The sequence below is a fragment of the Alosa alosa genome, chromosome 23, assembly GCF_017589495.1.
Source record: "Alosa alosa isolate M-15738 ecotype Scorff River chromosome 23, AALO_Geno_1.1, whole genome shotgun sequence".
Taxonomy (NCBI): Eukaryota; Metazoa; Chordata; class Actinopteri; order Clupeiformes; family Clupeidae; genus Alosa; species Alosa alosa.
Genome location: NC_063211.1, coordinates 22,192,334 through 22,215,311, shown reverse-complemented (window position 1 = coordinate 22,215,311; position 22,978 = coordinate 22,192,334). Strand labels below are relative to the sequence as shown.

General features: G+C 43.3%; 2 protein-coding genes across 2 annotated transcripts in view; both read right to left on the bottom strand.

Moving 5' to 3' along the window:
- Window positions 1-3,021: 3,021 nt before the first annotated feature.
- Window positions 3,022-5,843, bottom strand: LOC125288989 (sodium/myo-inositol cotransporter-like). The gene has a single exon (XM_048235705.1). It carries the CDS (start codon window positions 5,841-5,843, stop codon window positions 3,681-3,683), a length of 2,163 nt encoding a protein of 720 aa, XP_048091662.1. The 3' UTR covers window positions 3,022-3,680.
- An 8,914-nt stretch (window positions 5,844-14,757) lies between these two features.
- The window catches only part of LOC125288988 (prostaglandin F2 receptor negative regulator-like), a 36,312-nt gene continuing 28,091 nt past the window's right edge, over window positions 14,758-22,978 (bottom strand). Inside the window, exons 10-11 of the mRNA XM_048235703.1 lie at window positions 18,841-19,146; window positions 14,758-16,891 (exon numbers count right to left, since the gene is read on the bottom strand). Coding sequence (XP_048091660.1) covers window positions 16,728-16,891; window positions 18,841-19,146 — 470 coding nt within the window. The 3' untranslated portion in view covers window positions 14,758-16,727. The remainder of the gene's footprint in view (window positions 16,892-18,840; window positions 19,147-22,978) is intronic.

Genomic DNA, 22,978 nt, shown 5'->3' with positions numbered 1-22,978 from the left:
TAGGGGTAAGGGTACACAGACATTTTAGAAGTCCGTCATCCATCTGATGGTTCAATAAAAGGGCTTTAAATGTCAAACATTTCCTAAGCCAACCCCTCTTATTTCTCCACCTTGATCATAATCACTTTCATGGGCTCTCTCTGACATAATCCTGACTTTTTATTATATTTGCTTTGACTGGAGGGGACTTCGGTAAACACAATAATTAGCAGATAACAATTTCCAAGCTGTGATATGGTTTTGACAAACCAAAATTTACATCCAATACTACATAGTTTGGCGATGAAATTCTGAGAACTTACGTGGACTGTATCCAGGTATGTGTAGTATGTGTAGGTAAGTCAGGTAGTCTATGTTATCAGCTGCTAATATTGTCTGGGTTCTTTTTTTTATCACTAAGTGCTTTTAAAATCAGCCAACATTGATAACATCATTGTATAGATATACAGTTTATGGATAACACAGCCTGTGGCTAAGCAATAATTAGCTTACTGATGCATATTTACAAATAACAAACCATGCTCAACCTCAACCTATAGTCTTCAACAGAGTTTATGTCTGATAGTAGCATGTGATGAGGAGGGAATGGGACTAATACACCACCTAGTGGAGAGATGAAACAACAGATGCAACCCTAAGAGTGAGTTAAAATGATCTTGCTTTGATGAAGCAAAACCTCAGTTTGTGGTATATTTCTGTAAATCATGTCTTACTTATTCCTTACTGCTCATATCCTCCTCAGATTTAAGATTCAATAGACATGAAATGAACATTGCCATTTAACAAAGGGTGTATGAATACAGTGAGCTATGTGACTTACTGTAATATTACAGGTATGCTACAGTATACCTTACAGCAGAGGTGATTCAATTTGGCCTGGAGTTAAGAAGATTCATAGGGTTTAATGCAGAGCCTAAAATATGAACAAATGTTTGTGTTGACAAACTAGCCAGTCAAACGATGAGTCAAATGATCCGAAGAAAAGAAAAGATTTTAACAGTCACTTCTGTTGTCTGCTACCACCACACAGTGATGTGGGGTTGGTGGTCTTTTGAATAAAGACCTGTAAAGCAGGCGGAACACATTCCTCATGTAGGTCATGGTTAACCTCTGCAGTATACAACTTCAAACTAGCATAGGCCTACATATCAACCCCTACATGTCACAGTTTCAAGTATCCAGCTGTACGAATACCATCAAATAGAGACAGTGGAAAATTTCACTGTAAAGATAAGTCAAATTTTTCTTAATTTCACAGAGGCAGCCTGACAGGAAGACAGAAATAAACTAAGAAGAAAGAGTACAGTTGTATGGCCAAGTCTAAGAGCCAGAGAGATGTCTTCTAAGGACAGGCTCTCACTGTAACTGAGTGTTTCATTTTTTGACTGAATGAACAAGACATCATAAAGCAGCTCATGCAGGCACCAGAAATATGCTACACTACACTACACTACACTGCACTACACACACACACACACACACACACACACACACACACATACACACACACACACCATGGTTTAATGAAGAAGGACTAATTAGATGCCATCAATGGTTCTAATACCTCAAACCTACCCATACTCCTTCAGGTTATTGCTTAAGTTGTGATTTATACAGAAGCATAATGCACAGTAATGGATACCTTATGTTGGATGAGAAAGACCAAGGGCAGTATATTTCCACTTGTGAGTCTGGGGTAGTAACTAGGCCAAGTGGTGGTGACACGCGCGAGAAATGTGCTGTACTTCCAGCAAAGACGAACCACAGTGACCCAAATATAGAGGAGCAAAAAAAAACACTCCTGCTAAATCATGCCAAACTCAGTGGTCTAATAAAATGGACGGTTGATGTTTAACAACAAATTCAGTGTAAGATTTCTTTTTGCAAACAAATAAGCAACTAAGCAACCACATTTACAATCCATTTCGCAGTGAGTGTCTTATAAGCTCACCAAACTCTTTTGGTTGTTGATTAGGCCTACACACTTTCTAAACCCTGTAGTAGAGTAAAGGGAATGTCCAGACATGCTACTGCTGTTAATTGCAGCTATTATTCCTAAACATCACTGAATTCTGCAGATGTTATTATTTATTCACATCCTCTACATACTTACAGCACACTGCCCCCACCTACACACTACACACACACACACACAGTCACTGCTCCACTCCCCTCCCGCCCACACACACATCTTCACTGTCATCACTCACATACATCATACATACAGTACTCTGCTTGCAATAGTAAGTCCCTGCCCCCCCCCTACATACACAGCACATTATTTCATCAGGAAGCTTCTCCAACACACATCCCCAACATACTTACAGCACACTGCCCACACACACACTACACACACACACACACACAGTCACTGCTCCACTCCCCTCCCGCCCACACACACATCTTCACTGTCATCACTCACATACATCATACATACAGTACTCTGCTTGCAATAGTAAGTCCCTGCCCCCACCACCACATACACAGCACATTATTTCATCAGGAAGCTTCTCCAACACACATCCCCAACATACTTACAGCACACTGCCCCCCCCCCCCCAATACACAACACATTGTCTCATGAGGAAGCTTCCCCAACACACATATTGCACACTGCCCTCTCCCCCACATACACAGCACACTATCCCATCTCCCCTGTCATCCCCCCAACACACACACCAAGAGCCCTGGCAGTTGGGTTAGCCCCTTGAGCCGTGGATCTGCCCAAGGTTTCTTCCTTGGTAAGGGAGTTTTTTTCTTGCCCCTGTTGCTCTTGGGTGCTCCTTTGTTGGTGCCCCCACCCAATCCCAATCCTCCCCACCTTTCTTATGCAGCCCTTGCTACTTAATCTACTAAACCCCTCTTCTACTGCACTCTTTACCCCCGCCCCCATTAATGCACAAATAGGCTGACACCAGACATAATTTCACTGCATTTCTTACTTCCAGTCACTATATGCATGTGACAATAAACTTCCTTGTATCCTTGTATCCTTGTACATTTGTGAAGGATACCATGCCATTGGTTTACTAGAACCTTTTTATTGCATTGCCGTTAACAGATTTGCATCTTTACAACATACTTTACTACAAATGGTGCCTTCAGTGATTAGCAAATAAACAGAATGTCAGATGTTACATTTCAAGAGAATTTGGTTGGGTAGCTGTTTACAATTTACAGGAAAGGATGTCTGATAGCTAGTCCTTTTTTGAAGTCCCGAAAAGTATGCTTCCTTCACATTTTAGACCACATATAATATGGCTAGGTAACGTTATCTTGTGCTCATAGTAAACACAGGCTATACATGTAACTCCCAATATAAACAAATAAATAATGTTACTTTTTAAGTAATTCGTCCAATATACATATTGCGTATGTATTACATCATCCTACTTACAAAATAATCAGTTCTAGCATCAAAAGGCAGTATGTTACTCTATATTGCATAACAATCGATTGGGCAGGGAAAACACAAATCACTCTTAAGGTGTCATTCCATCAAAGAAAAAAAATCATACATGAGTGAAGATTCATCTGGTTCTTCATTGGTTTAACATAGCTAAAAAATGTATGTTCTGAAATATTGACAATAATGTTGTGTCAAAAGCACTTAATCGATGAATGATAAGTAGCATGCAAAATTTCCATGAAAATGTGCACATGCACACGTCATTTGCAAATTACAAAGAAAAGTAAACAAAAAGAAAGATCCCAGTGGAGCACACTGTCAGAAGGCCGAGGTTGAGGAAGAATTTAATTCTGGGAGGCTCACTGAGCATCTCTTCAATGTCGACCTTGTCATCTATTTGTGTTTTTTCCCCATCCTTTGCTGGATCCCCGTTGAAACCACAGAACCACTGCAGCAGCCTCACACAGAAGCCTCTCTCTCCTCCTCCACACAAACCTCCCCTGACTTTTCGAGTTGCAGAACGAGCTACTGGGTCAAGGTGGCTGTTTCCAATCGCTAATGCATTTCCATTCATTTTAGTGTTGGAGGCCATATCATCATTATCACCAGTGTATGCCAACGTTTTTGTGTGATCAGTCTCCCCATTGGGGATATTTTCAGTCTCATTCTTAATAACAGATAAGTCCTTGTGAGGTGTACTATTACCATTGCAGTGAACATGGGCGTTGCCTTTCAGCCTGAGTACTTCTTCAGGATCTGTGATTTGGCATTCGTCTCTATTGTGTAACCCCCAAAAGGTGGTCTTTAGGATTTGGTCCTTGCTTGGGGGAGGGGTACACAGGCTGACCACCACTGTCACGAGTCCTGAGATCCAGAACAGCCCAGCAGCCACGTACATGAAGTGGACATCTTTGATGAAGGCCGGCCGAGTGTCCTGCTCATTGCATGGGCCCTCCCTGTAGACAAACGCCAGGACCAGTCGGCTGAATCCCAGAGCGAACCCAACCAGGCCCCCCCAGAACGCACCGGTCTCATTGCATCTCTTCCAGAGCACGGCAAGCAGGAAGAGGGCCGCAATGGGAGGGCTGAGGTAGTCGCAGACCTCTTGGATGTACAGGAACATCTGACCACCTTGCATCTCGATGATCACTGGGACCCAGGCGATGCTGATGACCACCATGAAGGCCACGAAGAGTCGTCCCACCACCAACAGCTCCCTGGAGGACGCGTGCTGGCGAATCATCTTGTAGATGTCGAGGGTGAAGATGGTGCTGGCACTGTTGAAGATGGAGTCCAGGTCGCTCATCAGGGCAGCAATCATCACGGCCATCATCAGGCCCCTGAGGCCTACTGGCATGATGGACATCACTAGCCGCGGGTAGGCGATGTTGGAGCATCCAGCAGGACTTCCACACACCTCCATGCAGTGGTCAGGATTAATACATGCCAGTTCATCTACAAACAGCACTCGGGATATCATGCCAGGGATAACGATGATGAACATCGGGAGGATCTTCAGGAAACCGGCCATTAGTGTCGAGCCTTTGGCATGGGCGATGTTTTTGGCTGCTAGCACCCTTTGCACAATGACTTGGTCGGTACACCAGTACCACAGAGATGCCGGGGTCTGACCCAGGAGGAAGCCAGGCCACGGGAGGTCTTCATCCAGTGGTCCCCTCAGGACCTGTAAGGAATGTGGCTTGGGGTGTATATGGTGGGCGCAGGTGTCATTTTTGGTGATATTCATCCTGGACATTATGGCATCGGTGTTAGGCTTCGCCAACATGTACTTCACCTTCAGTTCCTCCAAGCCCCCAATCTTGTTTAAGCCGATGACAGACAGGCAGAGAGCTCCACCGATCATGAGGAACGCCTGAAGAGTGTCTGTGTAAATGACCGCGGCAAGGCCTCCTGTGATGGTCAGCAGAGCCGTCATGGTGATCAACAGGATGATGGACAGGTAGAGGTTCCATCCCAGAGACTCTTGGATGAACAGAGCACCGGAGTACAGGTCTACAGAGAGCTTGGTGAAGATGTAGAGGATCAGAGAGAGAGCAGCAAAGTAGATCTTCAGCCTCTTGCCTCCGAACCTTTTGGAGAGGTACTCAGGCATGGTGTAGACGCCCGCGTGGATGTAGACGGGGATGAAGACCCAGCCGAGGAGCTGCAGGAGCAGGAGGGCGTTGAACTCCCAAGCGCCCACCGAGAACCCGCTGGCCGCTCCTGACCCAGCCAGGCCGATGAAGTGCTCGCTGCCGATGTTGCTGACAAACAACGAGGCGCCGATGACGAACCAGTTCATGGAGCGGCCGGCGAGGAAGTAGCCACTGACCGTGCTGCGGTTGGCCCGCCACATGGCAAAGATGCCAAAGCCCATAACCAGAACGAAGTACAGGGCCACCACCGCTATGTCTGCTGCCTCCATCACCGCCATCTTGTGAGATCTTGTAATTGATTGCGCAAGCGTTGCGAGGAGGCAGAATAAAGGTGAAACGTTCAAGGTGGTTTTTGGTTGGAGTACCAGCAGTGGTATTGGACCCTTGTCCAAGACTGTATAGCGTTGCTCGGCCACCCATGTACTTTGAGCTTTCACTGACCATGTGTGTTCAGCACATGCAGCAGGTCAGACATCCTATGAAGAAGAAACAACAGGACAGGATTTTAACCAACTGCCGCATTTAAACATAACTCAATAACTCAATTTCAGAAGGAATCACTGATGTCATTTTTACATTTTTTAAAAAAAAAGTTACAATTTAAAAACATTTAATATTTTTACATTTTAACAAGCTAGATACGGATAACAACACATGTCAGTAACTTTGACAGGACTATCAGTCAGATGATGCAACACACAAATAGGAGAAAAAGAAACTCAAGCAAAACCAGCAAAAGTTTCATTACATTTCTTTATGTGTTATTGACAGTTTTCCATTGAATTTGCTGATAAATACATATAAATAATCATCATGTCTTATAAAGTAGAGAATGAGTAGAGTTGTTAATGACATCCTGGACTGTGTTTCAAAATGTGTTAATAATATTCTCAGAGCCATCTCAACCCATCAACTGGGCTGTGCAACAAACATTGGCTGAATGGAAAACTATGTCCTCTTCAGAATGTCAAAATAGATTGCTATCATTTCACCTGTTTCTTTTTTCTGTAACACCCTTTTATTTACCAGTTATTTTCCATGACCAAATTTAACCGCTAATATGTTACAATCACTACACTAAATTAATTCAGGGTAGTCAATCATGTACTTATATCCAAAGACTAACAACATTTTAAGCACTGTTTATTCAGAGTTTGATTTCATTAGACAAGGATTTACTTTAGCTCTAAGAAACAGCTCACCCACAGTCCACAACGGCATCGTTTCTAGACTCACCAATGTGTAGACTCAGTTAGACAAATATATAGACTCCAGAAATAATCAAATGACCATTACGGCAAAGACTCACTTTTTTTAGCAATCTCTCAGCAACAGCACAGTAAATGTGTGTTCTTAGGCTATTTGTTTTCAACAGATGATGCCAGATTTCAGAGCCCATTGAACATGACCTTACAATATTTTACCTTATTCTGAGAACTTACAAAGACTTATTGGGATACAGGGACATAAAAACCATTAAAAAGGCATGCACTCAATAACGTGAAAGACATTTTAGAATTTATTGCCAACATAAATACAAACTTTGACACATAGGCAATCTACCAGAAAAACAACAAGCAATTCAACACTTTTTAGGTTAAAAATACCTTAATTAGCTCTTAAATGCTAATTACTCCTTGTCAAATGTCTTGACACTCTGTAGTGACATTAAGACTGTAATTAGGCTAAGTGTTTTGAGCTAGACAATAAGACAACGTTAATATTTCTCCACTCACCATTCAGTCTTACTGTAGGAAGATGCGTCAAGTTGTCCGTCACTGGGGATTTGCCCATGTGTAGTGCTTACTATTGGGTGGCTGGCAAGTTTATGACTGCTGGAGTTCACCTGACTGTGTGTGTGCCCATGCACCGTAGGAATGGAAATATGTGGGTTCCTATGAAGAGGTCACACCTCCAAAGTGTCACACGTGAACCTGTGTAAAGCTGTGGGTGTGTGAAAGAGACACACAACACACACACACACACACACACGCTGCAATGGGTTCATATCCTGTTAACCTTATAACAGTATAATGTTTTCTGTCTTTGAGGGCTAAAGTTACACAGTCCAATCACAGTGATAGTGACAGGTCAAAACAATCCCTGAGAGCTATAGTCATGTTTTTAAATCAAAAAAAGAATTATACTTTTTGATTTAATGTAATGCCAGATATGTTTTTACCATGGTCTAGATGTTAATCTCTAACTGAAACATCCTGTTCCCTTTTAGCAACACCTTAAAATTATAGTGAACTCAGACAAAAAAAAAAACTTGCACGTGATGAGTTGATGCAAACATGCGAAGGAACACTGACCACCAGTATACCCTACTTGTGGCCCGACAAACCAAACAAGTGAATTTTGCACAGCCACAGTGATGTTGCGCTTTTCTTTCGGTTCATCATTAGAAAGTTCCCCTCTAATAACCTAGTGTCTGTTAACCGCTGGACTCATCGTGTTACACATTGATGAAGCCAAGCTCCCACTTTTAGCAACCTGAGGAATGTGTCCTCTCCTCCCATTAGAGATGTTGCTGACCATGAAATGTTGGCTCTGACTCGTGCTGGTTGGTCTGAATCCTAAAACAATGTGTTTTTAGGTCTCTTCCCATGGGCCAACTCAGTCTGACCTTTCAAGTAAAGACTGCACAAGTTACGTGTTTACTGTGAGCTCTGGAAAATCATGTGGTGGACACTTGACCCTAGTGAACCCAAAATGTGACTTTAAATCTTTAACCCACTTTAATCCTGTGTAAAAATATTCATAAATCTAGTACTGAAAAAATGCTGCTAGGATGAAGAGTAATAGTCGCATTCTTTTGGATGGATGTCCCAGGGCTCCCTTGAGAGATTAAGATCTCAATGAGTCTCTCCTGGTGAAATGATATGTCATAAATAAATAAATAAAAAATAGCTGCAATGAATAAAAATTCACTAAAGAAACTGACCCCAGCCAACAGGTGAATCTAATGGGTCGGTCTTGATTCTGGGCCAGGCCTCACTTTGGGTCACAAATGCAACACTAATTGGTTATTGGATTATTGTTACGGTAAAATGACAATTTAATAGATAACCCTTTGCTTTATTCAACGCACTGGGCCTTTGGTTGACCTTAGTTTGATGCCTGGACATATAAGCCACTGATAGGTCTGAATCAACTGGATCCTTTACAATAATGGAATGGTGAAGGACATTTTCAAGTGGCAGTCAAGGGCATTTCTCTGCATTTTCATTTGTGGACTAGGGTATATATCACAAATGAATATGGTCAACATATGTCTCCACAATACTCTTGAAAATAGAATTAAAAGGTAATAGACTAATTGTAAGACTACATTGTATTAAAATATAAAGTCAGCCTGCAGGTTACACAAAATAGGTGAATATGGAGTAATTGCTATAAGCTGCCAAGGGGTGGCAGTGTTGTAATATTTAAAGAAATGCATTGCTCTTACTTCCTGCTTCTTCAAAATCTGAAAAAAAAAAATCTTGATTCCTCATATTTTCTTTAATTGTGCTCGGTCATTATTATGTTAAAGGATTTCTTTCCAATGTTGACTTGACACACCAACCATGTGGCCCATGCTATTCTGATTTGAAGATGTTTTTAATTGATAGGTTAAACCAAATTCAATATTTAACACCAACTATTGTTTCATAATTATGAGCTCTAGGTTTGTACATAATAATTATGTAATGTAACAGATACAAAAAAAAATGTATTTATTGGACTTTTCAGTTAGAAAGAAAATGTGTTGTTAACCATAACTAACTGGGAATTGTAATTTTTAAATTCTTGGGGAAAAGGAGCAAAATAAGTTATAAGGGATATAAAATGTCACTATAGCCTATATGAACCACATGCTACAAGAATGCCAGTGAACAAAGTCACACACACACACACACACACACACTGTCCCCTTCTCATCCCCAACCCTATCAAACACCTCCCCATGATCACACCAGCCCAACTGAGAGGCCCACTCTCTCAAACATCTATAGATGTCTACATACCTGCCGTCACCATGACAACCACAAGTTTCCGTGATGTCGTGACCTCTGCTCAAAGCCATGACAGTCAAGAGGAGGAGCAGAAAGTGTGCTGGAGGAGAGTGTGCAGGCTGTTAGATGGGTACAGGGGGTGAGTTCCAGTTGAGCTTCTATTAACTCCACATCCACCACAGTGGATTCTCTGATCTGACAACAGTGCACTCAGGTGGAAAGGTCCCTTGGGAATGAGAGACATGATGCTTGAAGTCAGTCCTACATGACTACTCTGTCTTCATTTCTCTCTCTCTCTCTCTGGTGGAATATGTGAGAATGGCATTCTTCTGTTCTATGGTAACTTAGTAGATGTATGAGGAAAATGTTTTAGAACACTTTCTTTCTATGTAGGGACAGGCACTGTAGTGTATTTGACAGCAGAACTGTAACATTGCTAATTTTTTCTAGTATGTAGGACACAACACACAATCTGTCATCCAAGTGTTTTATTCTTCCTGAGAAGATTTCAGCATGCAAGGCTTGACAATTATTATTATTATTATTATTATTATTATTATTATTATCATGAATTAAGTGTGAAAAGTTTAACAATTATGTAAATATCTGAAGCTCTTCATTGTGTAAGTTACTTCATTCGTAAAATCTTCTTGACTAAATGAGTCTCACTGAAGCAAGAAAAAAACGGCTGAGTTTTTATTGTCTGGCTACAGTTTCTCCACAGCTTGTTTGAGGCCTACCAATGGTGTTAAACACTGTGGGAACATACATTCAACTGGTCTGAATAGGAGATCTGGTCAGCCTGTAAACCAGACAAGAGAGTTACAGTGACAGCAGATGACTTCACTTGAGGTTGCATGACCATTATGTGACTGTAATCAGATGCCTGTTAAAAAAAAAGAATGTCATTAACAGAATATGTCAGCTTGCCACCACTACTTTGCAACATTGCCACTAACACAGCGTAGTTCAAGTGCTATATTGAGAACAGTGGCTTCTTTGGTCTAGTAACCAGGCTTTCCTTGCCCTGCTTAAATATTTCAGACGTAAGCAAATAGAAGGGAAGGGATCCTGTTGGGTACATCCACCAATTAAAAGAACAATGAGGCACCAAAATGCAGTATCATCACGCTTCTGAAGCATGAGTCAAAAGTGTGACAGTTAGCAACCCAGTTTGAATCAGTTCCCCCCAATTAATTCACTGAGCTGGCATCTGTTTTCTGTGAGATTGTGTGAGTTGTGTGAACTTGATAAATAAGACACCTCGTCTGGTGAACTTCTTTTGTTGATAAAGAAACTTCTAAGATACCAAGAATAACACGTTACCTGTTTATAAGTCACTGTTCATTAAAGACCTCTCAAATACTACTAATTAAAAACATCTCTCAGGATGAGCCTGCAGACTTTAGATGCAAGGATTTCTCTTTTAAGCATAATATAGTATCTCCAGAAATATGGCTAGAAACTCACTAGTAAATGTATTTAAAAAACATAATAGCAACCTAGTATTTCAAGTGATTCAGGTTATTATACACATGGGCACATTCTCATTGTGTGCCACTCTGACATTATCCATAGCATATACTTTGTGATAATCATAGGAATTGGGGCAACATTCTGCTCCCAGAGAAGAACAGAAGAATCTAAGTCTCAACACTGCTTGTGTTGGCTCCCCTGTCTGTGCCTGGTCCCTTGAGGAAAGCCAGTACGAGGAAGATCCAATAATGGTATATACTTGGCAGACCAGAAATAAAAAATAAAAATAAAAAAGCTGTTGACGTTAATATCAGGGAAAAGGGCTGCAGCGTGTGTAGGGGTATTCAGAGCATTCACCTTAATTGCTTTTTATTATCTTAGCTGAGCATTGCTTTTCTCCCCTGGTGCCTTATACTCCTTTACCTTCGCCATATCAGACCCCCAAGGGTCCTATTTGTCTGAGAGGAGGTCTGTCTACCTGTACCTCTGGGCACCGGATGGGTGAAAGCACTTATCAATCTCTGATATCAGACATGCACATTCAAAACAGTGAGCTGTACATAGATACTAATGAGTTGACTAAAGAAATGGGTGGTGAGAATGATGAAGGGAGGGCAGCCATATCAAATGATTGTCAAATGTGCTTACTTAAGGGTTACTTCATTGGACAGAGCGCATTGATACAGTATTCTGCATTTAGACTGGCTAGCTAATCGCATTAGTGGGGAATGGTATGGCACACTGTGGTAAAAAAAGGTTTAAAGTCATGAGCAGTTGTGTTGGACAGTGATAGAACAGTGGCATTCTGGTGAGAAATGTTATGTAACAGTGTAGAAATGAGACTGAAGCCTTTCACAGTGCGTGCGTGTAAACATAGAGATGGAAAGAGAAAAATCTAGGGCAAGGACAGAACTTCATAAAGAGGATGAGCTCTACATTTCTCACCCTTCCATTTGAAGACATTTTGAGAAGAGCTTCAAACGCCTTGTGTATAGAGGTCGTTCAGCTTCTAAGAATAATGAGCACACAAACACACTGTTTTTTTTTTCTTCTTCTCAATGCCTATCAGATAGACCATCCATTATATTATATGGAGTTACTGTGTGGGTCATTGTTTACTGTGGTACTGTATACATCCCCTTCAGTCTGAACCAGGGGTGCAGCTAAAATTTGGAACAATAATTCTGGGGGGGGATTCTCTGGGGTCAGTGCTGGGCCCTTAAGGCCAATTCACACCAAGAACGATAACTATAACCATAATGATAAAAGCGTGCACACTTAACAACGATAAACAAAGTCTCTCCTTGTGTTAATGAATGTGACGGTTAAAATTAGCTAATTTATTTACTTATCTATTAGCTTTTTATCGTTGTGTAAATCGCTCTGAAAGTGATCCCCAACGATATCGTTCTTCATGTCATTATCGTTATAGTTTATGTGTGAACGTCGTCATTCATATTAACAAGAACGATATTTATTTATAGCTATCGTTATCGTTCTTGGTGTGAATGGGCCTTTATAATGGTCCTACCTCCCCCTTCCCCCAGCAGCGCCCCTGGTCTGGACACATGTAGGGCCTAAAGGGTTTGTGGTTAGGCTTTTCCCCCCAGAGCTCTTAAAAACCACGATGTTTTCAGTTTGCCCATTTCGGATGCAACCTCTTGCAGAAATTCTAACATTTACACCCATTTCCATGGCAAAGATTGTGTTATTACCTAATGCATTTAGACTGTTTTAGAGTGAGCGTACGGTTCAAAGGGTCACCGAGTCGTGTAGGATGTTCCGTTGCTGCTCAGCACGTTTTAATGAATCGAGCACGAGGGCTGGCTTCACCAGTCGGATCGGGTGTGCAACAAGAAAGCCGTGATGTTTGCCAGGCTCCTCGGATAAAACAAGGCAATTGCAGCCAAGTTGAAAGTTTTTTCCCATTTTTAAAACCACAAAGGAGCAACTAACAACTCCCCCATTCAACGCTCACCCACCCACCGACAAAAACATGTCCTTCTTGCGGCGTTCACACAGCTTCAACCGTGAGCCCGAGAAACGCTTTTCTTGCAGTCTCTCCAACTCGAAAGAGGATGTCTTGTAACTGTCCAAAACTTTTAAATATTTCAAACAGTGGGGAGGACGCCGCGTGTTGTGTTTTTCCCTCTGGGAGGGCGTGTAAGTGCAATGGTTGGTATGTGTGGTGACAGGATCGCCTCTACACAGGCAATTAATGGACTGCAGCACCAATGTAACTGGTACATGGTGCCTTTCCCTTCTGTGCCTGCAGGCACCTATATAGAGCTGGTAACAGATGCCATGCAGGGTCACGTTGGTCTGTTTGGGTGACACTGGCACTTAGGTGGTCATCGGATACAGACAGTCTGGTCTGAGTGAGTGTGTGTGTGTGTGAATGTGTGAGTGTGTGTGTGTGTGTGAATGTTCGTGTGTTTGTGGGTTTGCATGTGTGTGAATGTGTGCGAGAGTGTGTGTGTGTGTGTGTGAGTGTTTGTAGTGTGGAGACTGAAAATGAAGCGGCTGACAAAGAGCACATCAGGTCAGTGCTATCTATAGAAAGTCACACACAGATAGGCGTACGTGCACCCAATACACACACACAAATACTTTCATTTCATTCCCACATTGGCCCTCTATCAGTCATTTATACATACACATATGTCAAGTAAGAGACAGTCTGGATGGTCAAATTGCCCGACCCCACCACCCTTCCACTCCCCCCTCACCGTTCCCACTGTCCTGTGTTGACACTGTTGCCATGGCGAGGGCGAGGCGATGATGAGTCGGTGCTGGACCTCAGGGGGCTCCTGTCTCTTGCAGGACAAGCCCTCCGTGAGTTGAACATTTACACTTAGTGAACAGACTCCTCCAACTTAGGCCATTTACTCCGGTCTGACGCAAGACTAACAGATGCTTCACATTACAGCACATCGTTTAGGAAGGGGAACTTTTGTGATGGGTTAGTGTTTACAGAGATGGGAGACTTTACAGGCTCAGCCACTTAATAAACCATTTGCAGCACAAAACACTAAGACCAATGACACTGTGTGTGCGCCCTAGGATACCGTATATAACATAGCGTGTCTAAATGTTGGATTAGATTGAGTGTTAAAAAGCACCCACTCAAACTCATTCATAATGTTCATAGACTTGTGCTTGTGTGTGTGACATGATAAAACATGATGTTCTTGCTCTCTGACAAGATTGTTTTTTTTTCTCAATGCATTGTGGTACTGGTGACAAAGTCGAGACTCGAGAAGCATCTGCAATGTTAATTTCTGCAAAGCTAATTGCTTTACCGCAGTGTAAATATTCCGTAGTTGAGGAATAAACTTTGGGCTATTAGAGGCTTAACAGACAAATTGTTTAATTAATGCTCCCTTCCATGCAAACTCATTATATTACAACAGATTGGTAGAGAGCCTTCATTAATGAAGTTCTTTGGAGGCACAGCCACAAGTCTGTCCAGTTCTCAACATAGCTTTGCAGAGGATCCAGTCCAAATATTGAGCAGTTTTCTCTGTAAAAAGATGGCAAAATGGCAACTATGAGTGATGTGAGAAGGGAAGTGTGAGAGGGAGAGGATGTAAGAGTGTTTCCAAACATTCTTCAGATGGAGATCTGAGGACTTGGAGGAACTGCAAACAATTAGGATTGAGACAAGACTGCCAATTTCTCATCAGGTAGAAACCAAAGAAGCCGCAGGCAGGGCATCAATATAAAACATTTACTGTTAATTTCTCATTTTTTTATCCAGAACGGTGTAAAATCTAATGAAATATACAAAACCTGATCAAACATGACCCTTACTGGAGGAAGAAAATGGCACAAACATACGCAGTCATAACAACTCACATTGGCGCGGTAGCATCAAGAAATACTCAAAATATGCTAAAAATGTCACAATAGAATTTCAAGTTGGGAAAAAAACTAAAAATAATAATATTAATTAAAACAAGAACAATATAATAATAATTATATCAACATCGTAACAACAACAGCAAAACATAACAGTGCTCATGTCAGTAAAGTCCCACCTCAGTGACCTGTGGTCATGGCATAATGATTAAGTCCACCAGGGCGGCGCTCTTGTGTAATAAACTTGTCACAGATCAGGGACCCAGGATGCCATTGGCTGCCGATATGATCCATCTGGTCTGCTTCACAAGAAACCTTTTCTGTTGGATCAGTGGACCAAGTAGGCATACGAGGCATTGTGTGTGTGTGTGTGTGTGTATGTGTGTGTGTGTGTGTGTGTGTGTGTGTGTGTGTGTGTGTGTGTGTGTGTGTGTGTATTTGTGTGTGTGCGTGCGTGCGTGTGTGTGTGTGTGCGTGTGTGTGTGTGTGTGTGGGAGGATGTGTGGGAGGACAATGACATGCTGGAGAGATCTTGCATTATTTTTTTTCTCTCTCTTTTTTTTCCCGAAAGGCTCACTGGGGAAACTCCGTATGGAGGGAAGGGAGGGGAGTGCTTTTGTTCCTGGGTCTCTGCGGGTCTCTGCCGGCTGGAAGATGGCTCCAGGGAGAAGAGCCATAATGCACACACACACACACACACACACACACACACACACACACAGAGTTGGACATGGGCGGAGAAGGGGTCCCATTTAGGGTCAACGCCCTGCAGCTGGATCGAGAGAGAGAGAGAGAGAGAGAGAGAGAGAGAGAGAGAGAGAGAGAGAGACGGGGAGTGTGACCGATGCGAAGAGACGAGGTCGCCGATCTGAGATGATCTCCCACAATGCCATGCGGATGTAGGGTGGGGGGTGTAGGGTGAGCGTGAGGGAGGACGGCGTGGGGTGGGGGAGCACGTTCAGCTCCACTTCCTCTTGGACGGAGAGGTGGATGAGCAGTCTCCGGAGCTGCCCCAGGGGGCCCGTGAGTCTGGGGCCAAAGGCACAGGGTCGGCCCCACCAGGAACTGGCCTCGCGGCTCGTTGCTTCCAGTCAGTCTAACATGATCCGTTGGTCAGTCAGTCGATCAGTAAGTCAGTCAGTGCATACGTCTTCCACATTTAAAACCACAAACAATCCAATTCACTGGATTTTCCCACCTAAAAACATTTACTAAGAACTACTTTTCCCATGTTAGGGCGGCTTTCAGTGTATTTGCTAGCACCATCCATATTAGTATTTTAGCATTAAACCTGGATGCTGTGCGTCCTGGTGAATTTACTTTGTATGGCAGAATCCTTCTAGAGATTCATATATGGTTGACAAGGCCATGGTCATTGAGCACAGGACCTTGCTGAAGAAATATAAGAACTTCTAAGCTTCACATGAATGAATTGCTTTTCCTACATATTGGCTCGGTTTAAAGCTCTGTTTGCTCTGTGTGTGTGTGTGTGTGTGTGTGTGTGTGTGTGTGTTTGTCTCTTCAGAAAGTCATTAAAAACACTAACAAAAGGAAAATAAAAATGGAGATAGTTTGCTAAAAATCCAGCCAAGAGTCAAGTGCAATAACATCTCCAGGCTTCCACTGGCGGCCTTCATTGGTTGTTAAGTGGCTCCTCCCTCCTCATTCTGGTCCAATCATATCCCTCCCCCTTCCCTCATTGGTGCATCCAGAGGTCAATAACGCACACTGCCAATACCCTTCTCATGTGGTACTGGTAGCTGTTGGGATATGCTTCGCACTGGTCCAGAGAGTGGTAGAGGTGGGGGGGCCCTACAGTCGTTGTCAGTCCATCTCGAGCTCCATGAGCTTGGTGCGGGGGCGCGGGGTGTAGGACGTGCTCCGGCAGCAGCAGCGGGTGCAGATGAGCCCCAGCAGCAGGGACAGCAGGCCCATGAAGGCGGCGGCACACACACCGAACAGCAGCGGCAGCTTCATGGAGTCCCACACTGCAGGGCACACACAGGTCAGAGGTCACAGAGGTGAGAGGTCAGGGAGGTCAGAGGGGTGCAAGGTTTACAGTGAGCAGGTTATGGCAGGTGGCAAGAGATGTTCAGTTCAACAGTGAACCATCGTGATTTGTGAAATTGTTTGGATTTTGTCTCACTCTAATTTAGGCCTAGAATTCAATCCACTGATAACATGCAGATTGATTAAACTCAAATGGTTTTGATTAATCAAATAATGTGAAATACAGTTTAATCCACACAGCAATCAGAACACAAAAAATATAAAACTAAGGGAAAAAAACAAGAATTGTCTAAATAAAAACAAAAAAAATAATCAACATAAATGCTGCTTAAACTAAAAGCTACTAAAAGCTGTGTAATTTCCTAAAAGCTACAAAGAAATATTTACATATAGGGTACAGTAAAGTTTTAATGTTCACTACTGATGAAACTGGAAACACAGCTAACATCACATAACAAACCTGGACAAAAATAGACTTGTGGAGTCCTTATATGCTTAATTAGACTCACACTGTCAGCTGTAGGCCAGAAGACTCACTGATTGGACCCTGCTGTCTAACCTAAATACCCTCTTCCTGTTATGGTCCATAGACAATTGCTCCTTCTGCATGGTGTGAATAACAGCAGCGGCTTGCAGTGTGCAGTGCTATGTGAGCACTATGTTGTGCAGTGCACACTGGGTGAACATGTGGGTAATGCTATGCGGGGAGTCCTAATATAAACACACATCTCGGCGATTTTTCATATGGAGTATGGTGTCTTTGTTTAGTGATGAGTGCACAACCACAAGGGATGCGCACCCACACACGCGCGCATACGCACACACATACACACACCACACACAATCTGCTTCATTAAGCTCTCTTCTAAAAACACAAAGCATCAGCAGGTGCTGGGTGATCTGCACCCACCAAGTCTTAATTACTCCGTTCTAAGCACTTTCCCTTCATCTCATATTTTAGGCAACAACACAGATGCAAAAACATGCTAAAGATGCATTCCGCCGTGCCGACACAGGGAAACACTGACCGTCCACTTCACGTAAAAACCACATACGACATTTTATTGTCGTGACGAATAAAATACTATGGGAACAGCTTCCATGAGTGCAGCACTCCATGAGCACAATGTGAATGTGAACAGTATCGTCTGCTATATGTATGCTGGTGTTGGCAGTCTCTCTTTACTCTCATAGAGTATAGAATTTTGCCTCTATTTAGAAAGGGACTTTTTCTTCTCTGTCAGTAGCTTGACTGGTTGAACAAGGCACATGGTAAGGAAAGTGACAGTCACGCTCAACACATAATCAAACAAATAAATATACTGTTTTGAGATGTTATCAAAAGCAAAATGTACTTCTCATAACGAAAGTAGGCCAACTGACATGTCACACACATGCAGTAAACTATATGGGCTGTTTGCCTTATCTGTAGAAGCTACTACTACTGACATCTTCTTCACTTTCACTTTCAAAACATGCAATCTGTTCCACTTCATTGACACAATAGTTGTCTATGTAAATGGATAATGAAACGCGTTCTCCTCCAGTTGCAAGAATGCCTTTGAGAGCTATAACAATCTGTACTCGGAAAACTGTTAGCAATGACCTGTAATGCCAGTGCAATGGCATTCAATGATCGTTTTCAATTTCACTTCAGCAGCAGAATGTCTGAGCTCACACTTCCTGTCAACATGCAGCCAGCAGAACCTCCATCCCAACACACACACACATAAACACACACACACAGAGACACACACATAAACACACACACTCTTTTTCATACACTGCTTAATAATGAAATAGAACACCTATCATGACCCTATCCTATTAATGACATCAAAATCATGGAGCAGACAAGGATTTAAAATGCAATTGTGTGTAATGGATGTGGGTGGGTCAGGAGAGCAGCCGCACTGTGTCTACTCACAGGCGAACTTGACGTTGAGGAAGACCCTGGCGGAGGTGAGGGCGGGCGCCTGGCTCCAGGAGCCTGTGGCGGGCGAGCGTATCCAGGGCGTGGCGGCGCAGTGGTACTCGCCCGTGTCGCTGTCCTGGGCGCTGTAGAGGCTGAGCCGGTAGGAGTGCGGGCCCGAGCGCTCCAGGCTCACGTCGCTGCTGTCGTTGCGCGGGCCCCTCTTGACCACACCGTGCCGGTCCATGGTGGCCAGCAGCACAGGGTCGTCGGCGCCGCGGAGCCGCGTCAGGAACCAGCGCAGCTCAAACACCATGTCGTCTAGAGAGGTGGAGAGGACAGGAGAGAGGGAGGGAGAGAAAGAGAGAGAATCCGATGAGAAAAGAGAGACATAATATAAACCACGTTGTTTTAAAGGAGAGGACAGAAAGAAAGAGAGAGAGAAAAGACAGAAAGGAAGACAAACAAAACAACACTATAAAGGAGACAAAGTGAAAGAAGGGGAGGAGAATGAAAGGAGGAAAGGGAAAAAAATTGATTGAGATTGAGAGAGAAAATCGCTTCGAGTCGGGTAACTGACCTGACCTTTGTAAAAATATAATCAAAAACATCCCAAGTCTTCTAATATACCTGAACAAAAATAGAGCTTTGTCCTTTTACATTTAATTACACTCCTCCTGAGCCAGCAAATACTCTGAACCGAGCCTGCTGTGTAACCCACATGTCTAGCTCCTCCTTGATGAGTGCCGAAAAAGGTACCTGGACCGCTGTGAATAGACCCTTTCAAGAGAGTTCCATTATCAGCATCATAGATGGCCCCACAAGACTTCCTTTTTAACATTCCATATGTTATCTTAATCTAATGTCTATAGAGACAGCTGCTTCTTCCTTAGGCTGAGACAACAGTCTTATGAAAAATGTTAGGATGTATCACTGATTGATACTGCTGTACCTAGAACCAAACTAATACCCTGAGTAATAAAATATATGGTAGTGGGCATGCTTATTGCCATTGAGAGTGCTGCTCCCAATGGGTAACATATTAATGATCAAACCTCTATAAATTGCTACAATACTGGCAGCATAGAGTCTTCATATCGGCGTACTGCGCTCAACACTAGGAGCACATCTGCCCTAAGAGCACAAAGAGGAGCCATTACTGTGAGGCTGTGCACGGGAGGGGAGCCATTCGCTGCGTGGAAGCATTTTCCTCTTATCCTCCACAGAGCCATGAAGGCTGCTTTTATCACTGAGCAATTACACTACTCAGTGCTCGGTGTCGTGGAGGGACGTCACATATAAATATAACTATAAATTCAAGATGGCCGAACTCCAGCATGTGTGTAGGAATGAACAGTGCGAGCATAAGGATCCCAGTGGGGATGATGATGATGATGATGATGATGATGATGATGATGATGATGACGGTGGTGATGTGAGGAAGAATGTGGAGAGAGCGAATCCAACAAACAGGCAATTAGGGGCAACGGCAGGATGGTCTACGCTGTCTCACCAAGCCATCCTCCCACACACACACACACACACACAGACACACACACACACACAGACACACACACAGGCACACACAGACACACAGGCAGACACACACACACACACAGGCACACACACAAGGCTTAGCCAAAGACCTGAATAGCATCGTTCTTTGATGAGGGGTTCTTCACTTACATTTATCACAAAGCGAACAAAAGACAAACGAAAGCAGAGTGGGAAGTATTCAAGGCCACAGACAAGGATAAGAGGTGGAAGAAGAAGAGGGGGGGGGGTTAACAAATGAGACAGAAAGAAAAAGGGGACAGAGAGAGAAGAAAGAAAAGAGGAGTGCACTGAATTCAGAAGCTATCAAATGATAATGGAAGATTACGTTAATTATTGTATCTGCACTCTGATTTCCCTTTCGACCGCTCTTGCAAGGACGGAGGATATCTCTGGTGACCTGATGCATTTTGAGCGGTCAACCCAGTGGAAGGGCCGGGAAAGGGCAAAGTCTCGGTCGATGCGCTATTCTGTCTGGTTTTTCGCTGGGCATTTCGTGATGCAGGAGGCCTCTGAAGCGAAGCATGTGCACTCTTCACAGCCACTCAACTGAGAAAGAGCAGCGAACAAGAGCTTCTGACTGCACTGCATCATGACGGATGGATGGACATCTCACTGTTGGGGCCACAAACCTTACAATGCTGAGATGACAACGCATTTGGCGACAAAATATGAATTCATATTTTCAACAACAAACTGTCATGCAAGCAGAGTATGCTATGCTACAGCACCCATACACCGGAAAAATATATTCCGCAAAAACAATATAGATTATGTAAGATACAAATAACATGACATTTCATTAGATTTGTGCACAAACTGCAGATATCCTGCATGCTTGTGTGCCTTGCTGTCTTACCATGGACAGTCCGTGTTCCAATGGCTATATTCACATTTCCCCCCCTAATGTCCTTAGCGCTGGCATACTTTGTACTCTGATGAGGACAATGATAAAGACATAGATGGACAAGACAGGGCAGCAGTACTCATAGAGGTCAGTAAGGATAAGACTGAGGGAGCGGTCAAGGATAGCTACGCATTCGCAGGCGATGGACATGTCCGCACTTGCGAATGGCTTCGGGGCTTTGCTAATGCCAAATGGCATTCAATAAAAAAAAGACAATACAGTCCATCCAGCTCATTGAAGTCACATTCAAGTATTTGAATGCATACAAGCCCAAAGACTTTAGTTACCGATGAATGCTCTTTTTCCAAGCCTATCCTTGACATCAAAAGGCTGCCTCTGCCATGTTTAAGGGTCCTATTCTTTCACAACCAGATGGCACAAAGACCAGGAAACATTAATCTCCCCTCCCTTATCCTGACTCTCTATCAAGAACATTAAGCACAACTTAAACTAGACGCACAGCAACTTCAAAAGAAAAAAAAAATAACACTTTGCCTTGATCACCAAGACGAGGCCACCAGACCCAAAGAAAACACAGAACACGGAGACATTATGAGATGACGCATCCTCAGCATGTCAACACGCTCCAAACAGACCACCACTGCACAAACATAGTATGCCAAGATGCCTCCTGTACCAAGAACAAGGGAGTACATGCCTGATGTCTTACAACCAAACCCCACACAGTACTGACTGACACTTCATAGCAGCAAAGCCCTGAGTTCAAACAGCTGCTAGCTTGTTGACGGACATGATGTCAAAAGGGAATGCTGACATAGATCTCTGCTGGAGTCGATGCTGAATGCCGCTTTCAGAAGAACTAAGCAGGACATTGTGATACTGCTGATAGTATCACACTAGCCCAAAGTATGGTCTTGTTCTCACCATTTAGGCTGAGCTAAACAGCAACTCAGAAATAGAAGCAGGCTAGCTCTGGTTTGAACTGCAGTTGCTGATGTCTAAACAAATCACAAATCACTTTAGTTCTAAAGCTATAAATGTGAAAATACAGAAACAAACACAGCTTTTTAAAGTTCAGCCAAATGTCAAGAGAGAAAAGTACTAGAGAGAACTGTTAGAAAGATTTTTAGGAGAGCATCTGCTTGCCATTTACAAGAGGGTATTAAAATACACACTCACCACACACACACACACACACACACACACACACACACACACACGTTATAGTCTTGCACAATGGTATCCTTGGGAGACATTAGCTCTGAGAGACAGAATACACAAGCTGTGTGCTGTCGACACTCTGGAATTTCAGACGTTGACGTCTTCACCCACACTCGGGAGGAAGGTGCGTGGAGGGTGATGCCCAAAGGACGAACATGCCACAACAAAGCACGATGACAAATAAACACAAATGGTACTGCGTGTGCCACTGACGTTCCCACGAGACTGCACAGCCACAGGGTCACAAAGACAGGTGCAAGGCAGTTTGCTCCGAGGTCCTCCAAGCGTGAGTAGTTCAGCTACAGTTTCCTCAGAAAGTGTGTCAGGTGCTGGGAGCTGTGCGAGCAACTTCCAGCTCTCATGCCTGAACATGCCCCGATGACATCAATACAGTTTCATAAAAATACATTAAATCAACTTTCAGTGACTCACAATGGCCTTTCAAAGCAGATAGAATTCTCTGGGAAAACATGTGTTTTGTGCAGGTACTTGTAGATGTTATTTACATGT

What these genes read in the sequence shown, in the direction of transcription:
- LOC125288989 (XM_048235705.1), bottom strand. Translation starts at nt 5,843, where the DNA reads ATGGCGGTGATGGAGGCAGCAGACATAGCGGTGGTGGCCCTGTACTTC.